We start from the raw sequence: 22,174 nt of genomic DNA, 5'->3' as shown, positions 1-22,174 counted from the left end.
TGCCTAACCATATTTTAAGAGGAAAAACCCGGATAAAAATACAAATTCAACATGATCTCGAGTAAGTGCAAAGGAGAGCGATAAAACACCAACCCACCTAAAATTGAGCGTAAGAGCGAAATCCCTTGGTGAGGTACTATCGGGTTCTCAAAAGATAATCAACCCCCGTTGATATTGCCTATCAAATCTTGATCATGGAGGTTTCGAACAAGTTTTTGTACTCAATTGTTGGCGTAGGTACTTACCGAAACCTTTGCACAAAACCATAACTTTGAAATCACACACTTGGCAAAACCAACCTTCGGTTTGTTTCTTGATTTTCTCAATCCCTTGTCTTTCGATTTATTTTACTTGAGGACAAGTAAAACTTTAAAGTCCGAGGAGGTTTGATAGGGGTATTTTACCCCTATCTTTTAGCGTGATTTACGGGATGATTTTGGATAAAATAAATAAGTTTAATTACAAAAATAAAGTATTTTGAATAAATAAAGAAATAAAAATAAATCTCGTACTTTTAGTTTAATTCCCTCATTTTTGATTAGTTTAGGAAATAAAAACGTCAAGCTAACTCGGCTCTCAAGTGTTGTATTTCAGGTACAAGAAAGGAGCAAAAACCCACTTCATACGTGGGGCGTAGTAACCCTTACGCGGGGCGTGAAACATTATGCCAGAAATAATTGCCTTATCTACAGGCACCATGTGGAACTGACTCAGCATACGCAGGGCGTATGCCATTTTACGCGGGGCGTATGACACATGTCGGCAATAATTGGCCTAATCCTGAAAGTCAAACTGCATTGTCTCCCAGAGTCAACTATCCATACGCGGGGCGTATCATTATATACGCGGGACGTATAAGGCAGTTCTTCAACGTAAAAAGATCAGAGACACATTTACGCGGGGCGTACCTCATCTACGCACGGCGTAAATACTCCAATTCTAGCAATAAAACTTCAGAGATTCAAACACGCGGGGCGTACTTCAGCTACGCAGGGCGTGTTTGGGATAATTAGACACAGAATTGGTCCACATGCAGGAGATTTCTGATGGAATGGGCACCTACGCGGGGCGTAAACCACCTTACGCGGGGCGTATCATGGGATTTCTGCACCAAATAATGTTGCTCCATGCTTGTGCTTGTGAATTTACAAACTTGCCCTTGCTTGATGTCTATAAATAGATAGCTTGTGAACTTCATTAGACACCAATTGCATATTAGAGAGCTATACTATACTCTTTTCTTTTCTTGTAATTTAGATTCAGATTTTGTAGTTAAACTCTCCCCCTCGAGAGCTTGTTCGGTTGTTCCGGCGTTCCATCAAAGTTCCGCTCCATCATTCATCACCAAGCTTGAGAGTTCCACCTCCACGACATAGGAGACGGCTTTGAGTCCGGTTAGCTAGTTCCAAGGGCGGATTCTCCCTTTTTACTTGCTAATTAGCTTGTACTCTTCCTATGTACTAGGCTTGGTTGTATTTCATCTATACACTTTCCATATTTATAATTTATGATTCATAATCTCTATTTCCCTTTACGTGTTAATGTTTATTACTTGTTTTGATATTGATAATTGACTATTGTGTAGGAGCACATGATTACCGCCGCCATCCGGGCTATCTTTAGGGAATTATATAGGTGTTGGCCTACCGGAAGTGACAAACCGGAAACCGTAGGAATTGACAAGCCACGGAACTTACGGGCCCTAATTTCTAGTTCCCCCACATTAGACACGCCTTGACTAGGAATCACGTAGTCTAAGTACTTCACGGGTCGGTCTTACTACATTTGGTCGTCTTTGCAAGAATAAATCATTATCCGTATACATTTAGAGTCGTTATCTATCGTGGTTATAACTTATCATACACGCCCCGCTCCATAGAGTTTTAGTTACACGAGTCTGTGTCGCCAGTAGTTAGGAATAGTGTGTAATTGTGTCTTACCTTACCCCAAAGTAATCACCGCTTAAATAACATACGAAACCGAGTCGTCTAATACTTGTAATTATAAATCCCGTGGATTCAATACCCGGTCTTAACCGGATTATTACTTGATACGACGGGGTACACTTGCCCCTAAGTAGTCGTGACGTCTAGTGGATATAAAGCACTTAGAAAGACCACATCCATAGTCCCATAGCACACTCATATCACACTACATCCGTAAACACACACCGCTAGACGACACGAACATCAGGACCACAGTTGGATTGTTTCTAGGCCGGTGGATGGTGGCCCCATTGATGGTTCCGTGATTCTTAGTTTTCTAAGACATGTTGCCTCACGGATGCTCGGAGGGGAGCTTCGATCGTTTCTGACATGCTACAACAGATCATTAGCATGTCAGAATTTGGGGGTGTGGTTACGTGGTGCGACACCTAAGGTAAGAATAATTTAGTTTGTCAAAATTATTTTAATTATTATGTTAATTATTATTTTTAATTTTTGTATATGTGTCATTTTACAGCTGAAGGATATGATCGAGAGGACTAGGTTGTCTCACCTCCCATCCACCATGTACAGGAACCTTGACGCCCTGCTGATATCTGCGTTCATGGAGCGGTGGCAGCCCGATATGAACTCCTTCCACATGTCGTTCGGGGAGATGACTATTCTACTGCATGATGTATGACAGATTTTGTGTATCCCGATCAACGGTCCGATGGTCTTCGAGTCATGCAGTACTGAGCGGTCGCATGCCATGTGCATGATGATGTTCGGGGTGGATCAGGAGGAGTTGTTGTCGCCGCTCCGAAAATACTGGAGTAGTGGAGGTGTATTTGTTGATATTGTACACAGACTTACCAGTGAGGGGAGGGATGACGCAACTCGGGCCACGACGTGGATGTGGCTTATGCTCGGATCCACCTTGTTTATCGACAAGAGTGGCGATAGGATCAGGCCGTCCCATCTGGCTGAGGTTCACGGCGGTGTTAGAGGGGCAGCTGGACTTTCGTGGGGGTCTGCTACACTTGCCACGTTATATCGGCAGCTGGGGATAGTGAGCAGAGGAGACTGTTCTGGTATTTGCGGATGTTTGACCCTACTATAGGCGTGGATATACGAGTATTTTCCAGTGTTCCGGCCGCATAGACTACCACTCAGGATCCCAGCTGACCGTCCCCAGGCATGCAGATGGGAGGTCGGGGTTCCAGACAGGACGACCGCACGACTAGAGACCATATGTGCACAGCTGGACCGCATGACGGTAGCCGAGGTATTTTATAAAATTTTAGTATTAATTATAGTTTTATTTATAATTTTAGTATTAATTATATTTTTATAATTTATAATTTTAGTATAGTTTTATTTATATTTTAGTATTAATTATATTTTTAATTTTAATTTTATAATTTTGGTATATTTTTATGGGTAATTAATTTATTAATCCCTATATTTTGACAAAACACACTGTTTAGTCCTTATATTTTTAAAAACACACGGTAAGGTCCCTAACCTTTTTCTCGGTGAACTGTTTAGTCCTTCCGTCTGTTTGTTAGATTTTTTACTGTTTATGTATTCAGAAATGACTAAATTACCCTTTACTATTTATCAGTCAAAAGTAGTTCACACCTCTATGTCTTTCTCTCACAACTCGCGCTCACAAAAAAAATGGAGAAAGGATTAAATCCCTAACCCATAATCGAATCACTCATGCTCACTCTTCCTGTTTGAATTGAAAGTAGAAATCGACTCAAATCTCTCTCGCTTACTCTTCCTGTACGAATTGAAGGTGGAAATCCTCTTACTCTCAATGGTGAGTTTAATTTTCTCCATATTGTCAACTCATGTTAGGGACTAAACAGTTCACCGAGAAAAATGTTAGGGACTAAACAGTTCATCAAGAAAAATGTTAGGGACCTTACTGTGTGTTTTTGAAAATACAGGTATTAAACAGTGTGTTTTGTCAAAATATAGGGACTAATAAATTAATTACCCTATTTTTATTTATAATTTTACTATTAATTATAATTATAATTTTAATTTTATAATTTTATAATTTTGGTATATTTTTATTTATAATTTTAGTATAGTATTTTTAATTTTAATTTAAGTATTATTTATAGTATATTATTATTTATTATTGAGTATTATTTTTTTGCAGGTGACGTGGCTGCCTTAGGTCCTGTCCCCGATGATGATCAGCTTTGAGTGTCCTATGCCGGTTGGATACGGTGTAGAGATATTATCGAGCCGTATATGCCGGATCGAGCCTTACGTTAGGTCGGATATACTGAGCCTATCATGGCTGAGCGTATTAGACCTGATAGAGCAATACGGTCATGAAAGTCTTTATCGTACAGGCTCACGCATTCCTCTGTCACAGTTGACGATACTTGGCGGAGATTTCCATCGGCTCGGAGCATTGATCGGAGGAGATGCCGGCCACTTGGATACGATCCGACTACCTGTGATCCTACTTACATGGACTGGTACATGCGATATTCACATCCTCATCTCCTTCATGCCGGACAGGATGGACCGATCCAGCTTGCTCGCTCCAACAGCGAATATGTAAGTTTATTATTATTTAATATTAGTTTACATATGTTTGTTTTTTAATATTTATTTATTTTTTTTGTAGTGGGTTAGCTGGTTGTGGCGTATCACCTAACGATCGGCTGCCGGCCGAACTGATGAGGAGGCTCCACTTATTAGGAGCGAGATGGATGAGTTTATGGACGTGTGGCGTCGAGCGAACTGATATATATTTTTATGAGTTTATCTACTAGAACTTATTACATTTTAACACTTTTGAGATTATATGTAGTATTTTATGTTTATTAATTTATTTTAATGTTTATGTTGTTAATTTTTATTTGTAAAAGGTTAATCCGAGTTAAATTCCGTAATTTTTATTTCTAAAAGGATAATCACGCCTCACCATGTGGTGAAGCGTGATACCCTCATGCCTCACCTTGTGGTGAGGCATGATTACCTCACGCCCGCGTGCCGGTAGAGGAAAAAATCCTCCCTTTCCCACCCTAAAAACTCAAAGGGTATTTTCGTCCTTTCACCTTTCACGGGGCTAGAGGTCGGAAATGGAGGCTATGTTTAACAACACCATAATTTTATCAATAACATAGCTACAAATAGTTCATGAAAAAACTCAAAAAATGAGTTTTTCATTAAAAGCTCTAAATCGCTGCAGTTTCCAGAGAAAATGATAAACTTTACGATTATATAAATCTAACCAAACGCTATATTTCCTGCGGTTTGGAGCGAAATGCTAGATGCTACTCCGAAAAGGTAAAACAAACACCTCCTTAGTTGTTAGCATTTTAACAGATTTTTGTAATTGTGTTAGTAACACAATAAATATCTTAGACATAATTAATATTTGGATTATTTGAAATGACAGTTAAATAATAGTCAATCCAGTTTTTTCTAATTATCGATAACACATGGCTAAATTTGATCTTGCTTGGAGACGTTAGGGTTAAATTTCTACAATTTCATACGTTATACTTTCCTTAAGACGTTAGGGTTGAATTTGATTTGTATCCTTAGAAAATACTTCTTTCGTTCCATAATAGATATCTTTCTAGAGATTTTTTTTAGTTCCATAATACATGACGCTTTGATTCAATCTATACACATTAATTGAGTTTTACCAAATATATCCCTATTTAAGTTGTTTTTTACTTTGGAAATAGATAAAAATTAATTAGTGGATGCAATTAATACATATGTAACAAAATCTTATAGCTAAAATTAATTGCATTTCTTAATTCGTGTGTCTTAACCTTATAAGACATCTATTGTGGAATTGTAACACGCCAATTTATACATTTAAACTAGTTGCTAAAATGAATTAATTAGAAGGAGTTAAAACTAAAATATACTAATTACTTTTGAGAGAATTTAAAAGATAATGAAAGTGAGAGGACCAAACTAAATTTTAGCCACAAATCAGGAAAATAAGAGATGAAACACGAGATCATCTTCTTCTTCCAACATTAATACCATTTTCCATTTCCATTCTTCTCTAACCTCCATTCTTTCTCATTTCTTCACCGTTTTTGGCGTTCTTTATACCAAAACGAAGCTCTCAACTCCAGCTACAAGTACATGTAAGTTTTATTGTGAGATTTTCAGTTTTTAAAAAACGTTTAGAGAGAGAAAATTCGTCACTTTTGCTATTCTCTCTATTTCTCGGTCCTCTGTTCATTATTTTGCAATTCTAACACCAAAAATGGACTCAGTGGGTCGGTTTACCTATGGATACACTAGATTTTGATGCATGCAATGAGTTTTGAGGTGTAATCGGAGCTACACCGGAAAAAGTAAGAAATCTAAGCAAAATTTAATTTTCCGGTTGATTTTGGGTGTTTTGAGAGTGCTTCTAGACTCCTAAAATCATAAGAAACAATGTGGTATAATTAATTTCTCAAAATAATCAACTTTAATTTTTCCGATAGGCGGATCCCGACCACCGGTGATATTTTCCGGTGACATACGAAATAAGGGCAGAAAAAATGTTTGTTTAACTCCAGAATGTTCTAAATATTATTTGGAGCAACATTAATTCTTGGACATTGGCCAAATTCCTTATCGCTTAGTCTCTATAAATTATGAAAGTATATAATTGGGTGAAATTAAGGAAAATAATTAAGTTGGGTTAAAAATAATTTTTAGATCAACATTTAAATAAAAATTCAGAATTAATAATTTTAAAAATAAAGGTTGAAGGGAGATTGGACTAAACATAATTAATTAATTATGCTATTAAGATTATTGGATAGTTAATTTGATTGATATAGATATTATGAAAATGGATTATAAGTATATATGGTTATATGTTGTTTGATGATGAGTAATTTTGAAAGTAAAGTATTGGAATTACTGACAGTTATGGAACTGTCGGATGATTGATGTCCAACCGTGTTGATAAATTGCAGTCTATGGATTGGACTTTGAATATTTTTTAATATAGAAGTGTATTTTATTGCAGGGTTGACCCTAGTCATTACTAGGAGGATGTCCGTTTTCTAGGGGAGACTCTGCCGAACTTTCGGTAGAAAGTCTATAAAACGTGACGAAATAAAATTCAATATTTTCCTAAACCAATATAGATTCTAAAAATAATATTATCTCTTTTAGATACTCAACCGGTAGGAGAATCAGCAGTACCTGAAAACTAGGACAGTCAGCTAAGAGCAATTTGTGAGTTAATTATATGTTATGCATTTTTAATTTAGCATTTGCATTCATAATAAATTATTTCGTGATATTTCACGTAAAGTATTATTTTCACTTATAAAGGTGTATTATTATTTATAATAATTTATACGTAATTATTTGTGGATGAATACGTGTTATGGACATGCTTCCTAGTGAGCGGCACCAGGACCTTGTGCGCACGGGTACCATCGGGTTATTGGATATTGATGATACTAATATTGTGAATATTATGATATATGGATAAGCTCGGTTGAAATATTCTCGGGCTATATGATGTGTGAATTTTGGATTTAAGTGAGGTTGGGTATGAAATCAGTTGAGTTATTCTCGGTCCTCCAGCTACTGGGCGTGTGGTCGGTTGAGTTATTCTTGGTCCCCCAGTTATTGGATATAAGTGTAATGGTGATTATTGGTGCATTATTAGACTGTGTATTGAGGTTTAGGGTCCAACACGTATTAAACCACATATCTATTTATTTACAAGACAATTTTATGAAAAGCATATTGTGTGCATACTTATATTATATATTATTATTATTATTATTATTATTATTATTATTATTATTATGTGTGACATCAATGTTAAACTACTCATGCATTGCATATAATTAATTCACTATGGGAGGTTTGACTCTTTTAAATTTTCAGATGACTAGAAGTATGTTGTAGCCCACGATCTTTCTTCGGGGAGCACATCTATCTTACTATGTATGACTATTTAAGAATTATGTTAAAATTTATATTCTAGACCGCAGTACCAGAGTTGAGGATTACATTGTGTGTTTCATGGAGGATTTAATATTAGATTATGTTAAGACTATTGGTAAGGTTGATCGTATATTATATTAAGGCTTGCTACGGGTTCCGGTAGTTTGAGCTTACCCGTTCCCTAGCACCGGTCACGGTCCGTGGGATGTGTCGTGACAGGAATACAGAGATTACTTAGCTATTAATTATTATTATTACAATGCCAAATAAAAAAGGGAAATTTATAGCGGAATTCAAGTTTTAAAAATTATCTACGAGTTTGTAAAACAAAACTATGAAATATGTCAAACCCAATAATACGTGACAGTTAACAATTTTCATGGCCATTTCACCAACTGAACCAGGGGCGGAGACAGGGGTGGGCTCGGGCCCTTCCGGCCGCCAGAACCACCATGGTTACGAGTAGTTTCGTCTCCCCTAATATTAGTTTATATATACTCTATGTAGTAATATTTCATTGTTTAAAGGTATATGAGATAGTTAAAAACACTTGTTCCTTTTTAAAAGGTCATATGTTCAATTTCCTCAACCTCAATTTATTTTAGAAAATGTTTATTTGTTTAAATTATATTTTTCAATAATTATAAAACTATGTTACCATTATTAATTAATTTATTTATTTTCATAACACTTTTGAACTCATTTTTATTATGTCTTTTCCAATCCGTTATCGAGGCCTAAATTGATACCATTTTTTAAATGTTAAGCCTATATTGGTGTCATTTTGTACGTGGAGCCTAAATTGATACTTCCCAAAAAACAATAGATCTATTTTAGTACCTTATCCCTAATTTTTTTTAGAAACTAGTATTGAACTAATAGAAAAGTTAAATATATCTCATTACATGTTAGGCTTGTCCAAAATTCAAAATTTTAATATTTTGGACCTATTCAGTACTTTTTAAATCCAAATTTCTCATTTTTTTTAGGTCTGTTAGGCCTCTCTAAATCCAAATTTCTAATTTTTTTAACCTGTTAGGCCTTTCTAAATTCAAATTTCTAAGTTTTTGGCCTGTTATGCCTCCATAAATCCAAATTTCTATTTTTTTAGTCTCTTATGTCTCCTTAAATCCAAATTATTAATTTTTTTTGGCCTGGTAAGCCATCTGAAATCAATTTTCTTAATTTTTTTACATGTTCAGTCCTCTCTAAATCCAATTTTGTTTACATATTAGGACTGTTAATTAAACGAAATCTAACTTAATTTTGAGAAATTGTACATTAATACTTAAAGTTGGTTCTTGATCATTCAAATTATAACACACATATATACAAAAAAAAATAAGCAAGTTCAATTTAGCAAAAGAAAAAAATTTCCGAACGCACGTGTAAAATCGGCCCCCCCAACCGAGTAATTCTGTATTCGCCACTGAACTGAACCACTTAGAGAATTTGACATTTGCAAGATAAAGATTCATATTTTTGATATATTACTGATTAAAATACCAATATCAATTAAACAATAAATATAATAATATTTATTAATTTCATGTAAAGAACCCAATAAAAAATCTACGCATGTACATCCAATTATCACAAAATTTGATTAATTTAATTACAAGAAACACTTACACATGTGTTTTTTTACCATGCATTTAATTCCCTATATATATATATAGTTGATCAGTGGTGTTCACAGATCAAATTTAGTTTGGTTATTCACCGTTGGATTTAAGCTTATTAGAATCTTAGGGTGAAGATTCAAAGCATCCTAAGACTTATGTCTTGTTTGATAAAACTTAAAATTAACTGCTGAAAAATTAAGTAATATTTGAAGTGTTGAATATTACAGAGATGAAAAGTTTTAAACTGTAAAACTGTTTGGTTTCTACTGAAAATTAAGTATCAAATGTAATTAATATGTTTGATAATTATAATACAAGAAAATACGAAACAATAAATTGGACAATTTTACCCTTTATTTTTTTTTATAAATTTTAATCTCTTTGTATTAATTCAACTAATCTAAAGAAATACAAAATAAAGTGGATATTGTAAATTAAATAAATTTTATAAATTTTTAAATGAAACTAAAAATAATTGAGAAAAAATAGTTGAAAGAATTCGTATAAGAAATCACACCAAATTAATAATAATAATAATAATAATAATAATAATAAAAGGTGGACTTGAAAATTCGTCATTGGAGATTGTGTTTATTTTTGGATTTAAATGGGCATGATTGTGTTTATTTTTGGATTTAAATGGGCATCACACCTTAGTGAAGTTGTTCTTGGTTTATTAACCATTAAAATTTAAAAAGGTAGAGGTTTAATGTGGGAAAATATTCTTTGTAATCTGGAAAAAAGGTAGAGGTTTCAAATAATTCAAAATTGAAGATTATTGGTTGAAAATTTCAACCTTCCACTGTTTTTAATTTTGAGAATCTAGAAAAAGAATATAGGGAAGATTGATGCCAATTTATTAGGAATAAGGAGATTAGAGGAAGACGTTGATCTAGCATCAGCATAGAGGGGTAGAATAAAATTGAGTTTCTTTACTAAAGAGCAAAGGAAATTCAAGATCGGATGGATAATCGACCTATAAAGGAAATCTTTGTGCAATGGCAGCCGCTTAAGTGTGGTTGAATTAAAATAAACAGCGACGGAGCAAGTAAGGGAACCCGGGGCTTGCTATGGCATGTGGGGTTGCTAGAGATGATAAGGGGGTCTGGCTAGGCAGTTTTGTAATAACCCTCGGTATTTGCACGACAGTGTTGGCTGGGCTCTGAGGGTTCTATTTCAGCTTAAAGTTTGCTTGGGACAGAAAGTATCGAATAGTGGTTTTTGAGATGGATTCGCTTGTGGCTTATACGATTGGTACATGATGGCACAGAGAATTGACACTGTTTTTATTGGCTGATTTTGGAGTGCCAGAAACTATATAGACAGGACTGGGCGGTCATGCTTGTTCATGTTTTACACAAAGGTAATAGAGCCGCGGACTGGATGGCGAACTATGCAGGGAATTTGACGCTATGACTTCACGAATATGAGGTGCCTCCTGGAGGCATTCAAGATATTCTTTACTCTGATTTATGTGGCACTTATCTCCCTAAGATGACTCGTGCAGGATAGTGTTTTTGTTTTGGTCTTTTTCTTTTTGTTGTCGGGAAATAGCCCCTCATTTTTACAAAAAAAAAAATAAGGCCTTAGATTTAATAAGCCTAAATTTAACGATAAATGAGTAAATTCATTTGGTTAGAGTCTAAGTGAACACTATTGTATAGTTGATAGAGTAAAACTATATACAAAACTTGTTTTTTTCCTCTTTGTAAATGCGGCATACTAATGAAGTTTTGATGGGTTAAAATCAATTATTCTAATCAATTATTCTAATGATTTTGGTTCAAATATATACAAAATTTACTTTATATTTAAATTTTAAATATATCCAAAATAAAATTTAATAAACCTAATAAATTTCATAATTAAAATTAAATTAATATATATATATATATTATTTATGATGTCGTCCTGTTTAATCTGAATCAACTGATTGAATTCATTGATTGTTGATCCATTTGTCAATCCGATTTGACTTTCAATCCAATTTTTAAAATATTGATTTTTATTATCTTGTGATCCATATACTTTTATAACAAAAACGCGTATCAAGATTGTCTAATTAATTTTTTTTTGTTAATAAATTGATTGATAGGTAGCCAACCTATGAAAAGAAAAACTAATGTTACAGGTGATGTCACTTTTTAATTTGTCAACAATAAAGTGTGGAACCATATTTGACTTAACTATTCCAATTAATAGTTTATATATATTTGCAAGTAATTCATAAAAGGAAAGACGATGGTAGTTATAAAGTACAATACTTAGTTATTAATTACTATTGTAAGGTACAATAAAAAAAATCTACACATGCATATCGAATTTTCTCAACAAAGTTTGATTAATGCAATTACCAAAAAAACTTGCATATTACATTCTTATGTATACATATATAGTTGATGAAGTAAAACTACTTACAAAACTTGCTCTCTTCTTCTTTCTGCTAAGGAAATGGGACATGTTGGTGAAGTTTTGCATGGGTTAAAACCAGTTATTCTAATGATTTTGTCTCAAATGATTTTGGCTGGGATGAATATTTTTTATAAATTAGCTGCAAATGATGGTATGAGCATGAGGGTTCTTATTGCTTATCGTTGGATCTTTGCCTCCGTTTTCACTGTTCCTCTTGCTCTTATTTTTGAAAGGTATTACTTTCATATTTTATGTTAATTCCCTTATATTCTTTTACCGATTGATTACGCTCATATATACAGGAAGAACAGACCCAAATTCACATGGAAAGTACTTTTGTTTTCATTTCTAACTGGTTTATCTGGGTAAGTAAAATAATTAAATTAATTTGGTACTTTTATTAGTAAAATAATACTAATTGGTTTTCATGATTAATTTTTAGGGGGTGCTTAACACAAAATTTGATCGCAGAAAGCATGGTCTTAACATCTGCAACATATGTTTCTGCAATAATTAATCTTGTTCCTTGTTTCACTTTAATCTTTTCTGCCGTTCTTGGGTACTGATTTTTGTTTTAATTAATTCTTCTATATGTGACATTTTTAATTAGTGTTCTGTTAATGGTTTATAAAATTGATGTTATATATAGGATTGAGAAATTGGGATTGGAAACAAGAGTAGGGAAGGCAAAAGTATCTGGAATACTAATAGGAATAAGTGGGACAATGATTATCACTTTCTACAAAGGTGTAGAGCTCAAAATATGGTCAACAAATAATAATCTCTTCAAACCAAATAATGAAATGCAGAAACCCAATCATCACATTCTGGGTTGTCTCGTTGCATTTTGCACTAGCATAATTTATGCACTTTGGTTGATAATCCAGGTAAAGTAAAAATCTTTGTCTACATTTTGATTAATGTATGGAGTATGAGGAACTCATTACTTTAATTTTCACATGATTTAGGGGAAGTTGAGCAAGATATACCCTCGTCATTACACAGTTGCAGCATTGATGTCCTTAATGTCTTCAGTTCAATGTGTTATATTAGCACTTTGTATAGAGAGAGATTGGAGCCAGTGGAAATTAGGATGGAATCTTAAACTCCTTGTTGTTTTTTTATGGGGTACGTTGAGACTATAACAAACTTCTCAAATTATGATTGGTCGGAATTATTACTCAGGAAGTACCTTAAATTTTTTCCTATGAAAAAAATTAGTTATAGTAGGTAGAATTGTAATTGGAAAAAAAATGAGATTTATTGATTGGATTAATTTGGGAATTGATAATTGTAGGGAATTATAACTTCCGGATTACTGCTGATATTTGTTGCAATGACTCTAACCATGAGAAGTGCAGTGTTTGTTAGTAGTTTTAATCCTCTCACACTTCTCCTCACTGCCATTGCTTCCTCTTTGATTCTACAAGAAATGCTTCATTTGGGAAGGTAATAAAGTTATCAATTGTTAACTTCTTTTATATAATTAATTACTTTATGAATAGACACGGACACGAAACGAGTATTTGTAAAACATATTATTCATATATTGATTTTTTTTTTATGAGGACAGCATACTAGGAGGAGCATTGATAGTGATTGGATTGTATTTGGCATTATGGGGACAAAGCAAAGAGATGAAAGATAAAGCAAAACTTGTACGCACTAAAAGCAAACTGATTGAGGTTGTTTCTCATACTTGTACACCTCAAGCTCTATCCTCAAAAGGAACTGCAAAATTCCCAATAGAATTGAATTAGAAATTATATATTATTCTAATTATATATAGATATATTTTTATATTAGAAATTACAACAGATGTCTTTATTTTTATCGGTTTTAAAGATGACTGCTTAGTTCTTGAGCTAGACTTTGCCCTCTAATGAAATAATATATATAAAGCTGCTTAAATAGATGGAATTTAACCTTGCATCATTGTTGGAGAATCTTGTCATGTTTTGTTAGCAATTGATATTGGATATATTATTGATTTAGACATGTTTGATATGTGGAAATAAAATTACAGGCTAATTCAAAACACTATTTACTTGGTTCGATCAATTTGTGCCTACTTCCACACGACTGGAGAATCTTTATTAATGGAGCAAGCAAGAATAATAAAAGAGAATTAATAAATCCTACCAACCCAATAATTTTCTTAAAAGAACTCATACCTAAGTGGTTTTCGGAAATGTTATGCATTGTTTCTTTCTTTTGCTCTCAAAATACAAAAATCTCTTTTATTAAGAGATTGATTTGGTTCTTGATAAATAAGTATTGACAATGTTGATCATATATCAAAAGTAAATAATGCAGAGAATAAAGACTATAACAGATGAGAGTATAGGGGTTGTGAATCCTTTTACTGTCTCTGTAAGGATGTCAAGACTTTGGTTTGTCTTCTTCAATTGTATCTTGTCTTTTGTATCTCGAGGAAGTGTATCTCTTGATCTTGCTTCCTTCAGTTCTTGGAATTGAATCCTTATAATTGTAACTTGATAACTTCAGTATATCTCTGAATGTCTCTTGTGAATTTCTGTAATTATCAATTTGTGAATTGAATGGAGAGGAGGATCCTTTTTATAGTTGATGAAGGATCGATTGTGTCCTTTTGAAGTGATAACTCTTCATGTAGATATGATGAAAAGTCATAGCCAATGGTGAAGAACAATGATGATTCAGATGAAAGGAGATGCCTTAGAGGCGAGGAATCATGTCTTTTTACAGTAAAAATGACTGTCACGAATGAGACAGGGGTGTCACGTTCGTGACAAGAATTTCCATGCAAAGGTGATGGAATTTGTCTATCACGATCGTGACAGGGATCACGATCGCGACATATGTTTTTCATCCTTGGTCAGCTTTTTGTACATGTCACGATCATGACAAGTACTTTTGTCCTAATTCATGCTTCTTTACCTGTCTTCTGCTTGTTTCTTGCTGATATTTCTTCATATTGAGCTTTTATTTATTTTAAACCTATCTCAGTTCAAATCATAAACAACTACGTGAAATCTTTCCAAAACATTAAGTAAACTAATCTAAATGCATAAATATAAACGTGAATATGCATGCAAAAATACGTAAACTTTGGACTTATCAAATCCCCTACACTTAATCTTTTGCTTGTCCTCAAGCAAAGATGTTTTTCTCCTCTTCAACCGTTTTAAATTACGATTATATAAATCCATCTTTGTCTAAAAAAAACTGATTTTTTTTAAGAATTTCCATATGACAATTTATATGCAGAATCTAAAGTATGTAAAAGATATGACTGTCAGCTATCTCGTTTGTACTTTTTGTAACAAAAGTGAAGCTTTCAGGATGTATTTTTAAAGCACACGCTAATGATAAAAAAAAATCTCAAGGTATTTTTAGGTATCCTAATTTCTATTTCACTCATATGGTTGCATTTTATGCTTCGTACCATACTCACATTTTTTCGCTCTTTCTTATCTCTTTTGCATTTGCTTTTTTTTCTTTTACTCATTTTTCGAGTTGCCAACTTCATATTTTTTCTTTAATAGCTCACTTAAGTGGTTGTGCATTTTATGCTTCATACCACTTCTCACCTTTTTATATCACATTGGATATTTCTCTCAACTCGTTTTTTTCCCCTCAAATGCATATACCCTCATCCTTTATTGACTAATGACCTTATATGTATTATGGTTGTAGTTTCCGTAGTTCCTCATATGTATTTTTAAAATAATTTTGAGAAGAATCAACTCAAGCAGGTTTTAAAAACATGCATAAGAAATCATAAGTTTAAAAATTACATATAAACGTTTAATTTCAAAATAAAGATAGAAGTATACAAAAATAACTTAAAATGATAAAGAGGAAGGGTGTCGGGATCGACTTTTTTGATTTATTTTTCTGATCGCTTTACCTGATTCAAGTTAGTAAAGAGACACAACTTTCTTGATTTTTCTAATATTTTTGCTTTTTTTTCATTGATGATTTTTTCTCTCTTTTCTTCGTACATAGACTCGATGATTCGATACGCCCCCTACATTTAAATTGGGCATTCTCCTCATTGACCTAAGGTAAAACAAAAAATTAAAACATGCTCAAACTAAAAACTAGAAAAACTAAAACATATAAAGATAAAAGTAAAAGTAAAAGGAAATGGAAAGATAGAACATATTTATCACGGGGTGAAGTCGGTGGAGATGGTGTGAACTCAATATTTTTACGTCAGAAAAAGGAAAACAATTTCCAACGAGTTGAAGCATGATCCTTCTTCAACATCTCAACATCTTGGTCGATTTTGTCAACCTTTCTCAACAACTGCTCATTAGTCTCATCAACACGGTCCAACCGTGTTAAAGCTTATTGCCAACCCAAAACATCCGAGTGGTCTGTCTCTTCATCTTCTGCCTCTTCTTATTCTTATTCTTCTTCTTCTTCTCATGACTCTTCTTCTTCTTCATCATCTTCTGCCTCATCTTCCTCCTCAAATTCTTCAGCTACATTCTTGCCTTTCCCAGACTACTTCTAATAACATTGAGATATTATCCTGAAGACCAAAAGGGATATTCACCTCAAAGTACGCCGCGTAGTGGTCTCCAAAAGGAAGCTGGTTGGCGGATCTCCCCAGATCAACTCAGAGAGATCCGTTGGCGGACCTATAGGGCGAATCTCTCCCTTCGCCTCTATAATAGCTGGCCGCTGACTCGGCCATAAAAGATCATTAATGAGTTATTAATTAGCTAATCCGCCAGATTCAGAATAACCCGTAACCGCCATTAATGAGGCATTAATGGAGACTTTCTAGTTACCTGAAGGTTACGACTTCCCAGCTATATATAGCCTGATCCCCTAGGTTATCAAGGTACACACACACATTCTCACCATTCTTGTCAATTCCGTTGGTTTGCTTGATCCATCTTACTGACTTTGGCATCGGAGTGTCCCCGGCTGATCCCAACGGCACCTCACAGGGAAGTGCTCCGATCAAGGATTTTTCCTCAAGTTAACATTGGTGCGGTGAAGGTGGAATCCTTAATCAAACAAAGGGTTTTTTTTCGTTCACGCTGAAAACGCAATGACCAACGGAGGTGAAAATCCCTCTTCAGGGATTGAAACACCGTTAGTTACACCATCTAGTGTTGGTCGCACCGATACAACCGCTCCAATAACGCATGTCGACAATAACATGCCTACCGCTGCTTTTATCAATATGTGTGCACAAGATATCGAGGCGCGATATGGACTCGAGATAGGAAATCATCTTTGAGCATACATGACTCTTCCTCCACGTTGGAGTACGACGTCTACTTCAACCGTTTCATCTTTGCCTTTGTTAAACTTTGGCCTTGGACTAGGTGCCCATAGCTCCTCGTTCCTTCAAGCTCACAACACGGATTCGATGTTAACCGCCACGACATCAGGTGGCGAGTGACCAATTAATCGGGAGTTATTCCCTGGTGAAGGAAGTCAAAGAAATGATACGACCCTTCATGGCGGATCTGGGGGTCCGGGGTTGAATCTTGGTGGGTCCGATATACCCAGGCGTCCACGAACGAATTTATCCCTTGGCGGATCTAAAGGGCCAACTCGCAAGAAGCATAGAAAAGAGAAAGATAAGCGGATAAGATCACCTTCGCCCCGACGAGCAAGATCCTCCCATCGTGGCAGATCGCCCCCATCTACTGGCCGTAGGCGAAGTAAAAGGCCAGAAAAGGCATCCCATGCAAGTGGACCACCACCACCGCCGCCTTCAGGAACTGTTGGACACATCCCGTCAGGAGGCCAGGGGGGAGGAAGCGGTCTGACTCCCCCAGGTGGAGGAAATGGAGGGAGAGGTGGTGGTGGAGGAGGAGGCGGAGGAGGTGGACGCGGTAATGAAGGAAGACGTTCGCCATCAGATCCATCGTCTGATTCGAGTTCTTCTTCTTCTTCTTCTTCTCCAAGCAGATCGCCACGAAGAGGCCGTCCCAGGGCGGATCCGGAAAATTTTGATGATAGGGTAAGGGCCCTGGTGCTCCGTATGAATGAAGAAAATGCCAGGCACAACCCGTTCGCCAATAGAGATTCGCCTTTTGCAGATTGGATTGAGGCGGAGGAGACGGAAAGAGCTTTTAAGATTCCCAATCTCGCAATATACACATGCAAAGATAATCCAAAAGCTCACGTTCGAAAGTATCGAATACTGGCCAGGCTCAATCGAGCCACCGAGCCCGTGCTCTATAAAATGTTTGTCACCACGCTGGGGGGCCCAGCCTATTTGTGGTTTCAATCTCTACCTCCAGGCTCGATAAACAGCTTTGATCAATTAAGCAGGGAATTTTGTGCTAAATTCGCCGGTTGTATTCCTGCAGTGGTGAAATCTGGAAAGCTTTTTGAGTTAAAGCAGAAAGCGAATGAACCCCTTCGGGAATATGTGGACACTTTCAACCAATTGTGCATACAAATCGTTGATGTAGATATCTCCGTAGCTGTGGAATGTTTCGTAAGAAACACTACCTGCAAGAGTTTGTAGGAAGATCTCATCCGAAAGAAACCCACCAGCATGGCGGAGCTGATGGAGCGTTGTAAAGATTTTATAGAGGTAGACGACATTCGCCGAGGTTCACCATCATCGCCAAAAAGAGACAGGGGCGAATCTCGTCTTCGAGATCGGGACAAAGACAAGCGTCAGGATCCTTCCTCCCGAAGTAAGCGAAGAGATTCTAGGAATAAATCAACGTTTGTCACCTCCTTTACACCTCTCAATGCTTCTAAGAGTGAAGTTCTTATGTGGATCGAGAACAGCCAACACAAGCAGATCATTTCATACCCCGAACCAAAGGGGGGGGAGTATACCAATAATGGTAAAACCCCTAAAAACTATTGTAAGTACCACAGGAAAAATGGCCATGACACTGATCCATGCTGGGAATTAGCTCGAGAAATTGAGCGTCTCATAGAAAGGGGCAAATTGGATCGGTTCATCCAAACGGAAGGCAAAAGAGGAGAAGGTGACAGACCCAAGGAGGACCCAAAGAAGAAAGGAAAGGGTACCATCAATGTCATAGCAGGCGGACCTGGGTACCAGCCAATGGTGAAAAAGGCAAGGACTACTGCCCTTGACAGGACGTCATTAAATCGCCCCTTTTCAGAGGCAGGTCCGGAGACACCACCCCATGCAGATGCTCTGGCCGTCACTATGATGGTTGAAGGCTGGGAGATGAAAAGGGTAATGATTGATACCGGAAGTTCATGCAATGTCATTACCCGAGGAGCTTTCGCCAAACTCAGGATTGATCCTGTTCAAGTAGAGCCAACCGTGGTCGATATCTTGGGAGTAACGGGACATACTATTCAAACAAAAGGTCAAGTTACTTTGGACTGTGAGCTTACAGACGATGATCAAGTTTGGAGGGGAGATTTAGAATTTTCGGTCTTGGATGGTCAGTTAGCTTACAATATCATCCTCGGACGACCTTTTATCTCTGAAGTTGCAGCTCTTATCTCCATTCGCCACTTAACACTTTACATTCCCACGGCTAAGGGAGGTGTAATGATCAAAGGTAGTCAAAAGGTGGCCCAAGAGACGTATTCGACATCATTAATGATTCGCCCCCAGTCTAAAGAGGAAGATGAAGAGGAGCGCATCACAATGGCCTTGGGCGAGACCGAAATGTACCTTATGGCGGATGGAAAGCAGGTACGAACGGCGAAGGGGCTCAGGGGCGAGATTAAAGATGCAATCACCAAAGTGCTCTGTGGGGTGGAGGATTTCTTTGCATGGAATGATGAAATTCTCCCCGGAATCAGTCCAGACGTAATCACTCACAAACTCAACATTGATAAGGATGCAGTTCCTGTGGCTCAGAAACGGAGAAATCATAGCCCGGAAAGGCAGAAAGTGATTGAGGAAGAGATCGCCAAGCTCCAGAGGGCGGATGCCATCGAGGAGGTACTTTACACTCAGTGGTTGGTGAACGTCGTGTTGGTGAAAAAAGCTGGCGGATCTTACCGTATATGCATTGACTTTACAGATCTCAATAAAGCTTGCCCCAAGGACAACTATCCTTTGCCATGTATTGACATGCTTGTAGATGGAACAGCCGGTCACGCAATGTATTCCTTTACTGATGTGAAGTCAAGTTATCATCAGATCCCTATGGAGCCCTCAGATAGAATCAAGACCTCGTTCGTAACACAGCAAGCCACCTATTGTTTCAAAGTTATGCCCTTCGGGCTCAAGAACGCAGGTGCAACTTATCAGAGGATGATGAACAAGATATTCGCAGATAGTAAAAGAGGTAATTATTCTGTCTATGTAGATTATATGATCATCAAAAGTACGACCGTAGAAAAGCATGCAGATGATATAAAGGAGGTACTGGACGTACTCCGATGCCACAACATTAAGTTAAACCCAGAGAAGTGCACTTTCGGGGCAACCTATGGAAAATTCTTAGGGTTCATGATCAGCGAAAAAGGAGTTAGCCCAAATCCTGATAAAGTTAAGGCAGTCCTGGAAATGCAAGCAAAACGGAATATCAGAGAGGTACAACGCCTTAACGGGCGTATCATAGCCTTGGGCAGGTTTATCTCTTGTTCAGCTCGCAGATGCCAGCCCTTTTACGAAGTCATCAAGAAGCAAAAGGCATTCGAGTGGAATAAGGATTGTGAAAGAGCCTTCGAAGGAATCAAGCAGTTCCTCACGGAGCCACCCATGATGGGTCGACCTTTGAAGGGAGAAGATCTCTACATGTATGTATCGGTCACAGACAAAGCCGTATGCACGGTCATGATACGAGAAGAGGATGGCCAGCAGTTTCCGGTTTATTACGTGAGCAAGGTTTTGAAAGACGCCGAAACCAGGTATTCAAAGCTCGATAAAATGGCACTGGCTGTTGTAACCACGACAATCCTCCTTAGGCCATATTTTCAGGCGCATACTATAGTGGTTCGAACAAATATACCAATGAGAAAAGTGTTACAAAAACCAGACACTTCGGGAAGATTGATGGAGTGGGCAATTCGCCTTGGCGAATTCGATGTAAGGTATGAAAGCAGGTCAGCTCTAAAGAGTCAGGTCCTGGCGGACTTCGTGAACGAATTCACTGACGAAGGGATAGGTCATCCCAAGCCTCTGATAGAGGAATGGTCAATGTACACTGATGGAGCCTCCTCGGCGGATGGAGCGGGTGCAGGCGTTGTGATCAAATGTCCCCAATACATAAAATTACGATACGCAGCAAAATGAAATTTCTATGCCACTAATAATGCTGCTGAATATGAAGCTCTCATATTGGGATTACGCCTACTCCAAGAAATCACTCCGGAGCGGATCATAATCTATAGCGACTCTAAACTAATGGTCAACCAAGTAATTAAGAATTACGAGGTGAAAGACGAGGTTCTGGCCAAATACGTAGCGGAAGTCAAAAAGTTGCTGGATCGCCTTGAAGCTAAGGAAACTAAATGGGAGCTGATTCACGTACCAAGGGAGTCCAACACAGAGGCTGATCATTTGGCCAAAATGGCCTCTTGTGAAGAAAACTGGACAGATCCGGATTGTCCCTTCGAAGTTAAAATAGCTCCAGCATTTGCCTTAGAGGAGGTATCCCTACTCACAACGGTAGAAGATGATTGGAGATCGGTCATTTGCCAATATCTGTTAAATGGAACCTTACCTGAAGACAAGGAAGAGGCACGGCGGATAGTCAGGAGAGCAGCTTATTTCTCCTTGATCAATGACGGCCTTTACAGAAAGTCCTTTAATCATCCTTGGTTGAAATGCATTCTACCGAAAGAAGGGCAACAGATCCTCAAAGAGCTACATGAAGGATCATGTGGGGCGCACGAAGCATCCGCCACCATCTTGAAAAAATCCAGGTTAGCAGGTTTCTACTGGCCCATGGCTGAATTGGATGCCCAAAAATTGGTAGAATCTTGTCACAATTGTCAGGTTCATGCGAATGAATCACATACTACCAAACACATTCAGAGGCCAATTATTGAGGGACGTCCATTCGCCCTCTAGGGAATAGATATTGTCGGCCCATTTCCCCCGACTCGTCGGCAAAGAAGGTACGTGGTAGTGGCAGTGGACCATTTCACCAAATGGGTAGAAGCTGAAGCTGTTTCCTCCATTACTGCAGAACGAATGGTGGAATTCGTCAAAGACAACATCGTAGGAAGATACGGTGTTCCACATACCATCATCACCGATAATGGAACACAGTTCAACTGTGGCGAATTCAAGGCTTTCTGTGAGGGGTTGGGCATCCTGAATAGATTCGCCTC

The 22,174-nt window shown here is 37.0% G+C and overlaps 1 protein-coding gene across 1 annotated transcript; it reads left to right on the top strand.

Moving 5' to 3' along the window:
• Positions 1 to 11,965: 11,965 nt before the first annotated feature.
• LOC136227208 (WAT1-related protein At1g68170-like) lies at positions 11,966 to 13,686 on the top strand. Its single transcript, XM_066015885.1, has 7 exons — positions 11,966 to 12,159; positions 12,229 to 12,291; positions 12,369 to 12,485; positions 12,576 to 12,813; positions 12,895 to 13,041; positions 13,224 to 13,375; positions 13,500 to 13,686. Exons 1-7 carry the CDS (start codon positions 11,966 to 11,968, stop codon positions 13,684 to 13,686), a joined length of 1,098 nt encoding a protein of 365 aa, XP_065871957.1.
• Positions 13,687 to 22,174: the final 8,488 nt, after the last annotated feature.

This window comes from Euphorbia lathyris, chromosome 4, assembly GCF_963576675.1.
Source record: "Euphorbia lathyris chromosome 4, ddEupLath1.1, whole genome shotgun sequence".
Classification (NCBI taxonomy): Eukaryota; Viridiplantae; Streptophyta; class Magnoliopsida; order Malpighiales; family Euphorbiaceae; genus Euphorbia; species Euphorbia lathyris.
The sequence above is the reverse complement of the archived record's forward strand: the minus strand, read 5'-3'. Positions and strand labels throughout refer to the sequence as shown.

Bases quoted from the DNA above. Each gene is read 5' to 3' on its own strand.
- LOC136227208 (XM_066015885.1), top strand. From the start codon at position 11,966: ATGGGACATGTTGGTGAAGTTTTGCATGGGTTAAAACCAGTTATTCTA. The intron at 12,160-12,228 runs GTATTACTTTCA...TCATATATACAG, and splicing joins CTTGCTCTTATTTTTGAAAG to GAAGAACAGACCCAAATTCA. The intron at 13,042-13,223 runs GTTTTTTTATGG...TGATAATTGTAG, and splicing joins GGAATCTTAAACTCCTTGTT to GGAATTATAACTTCCGGATT.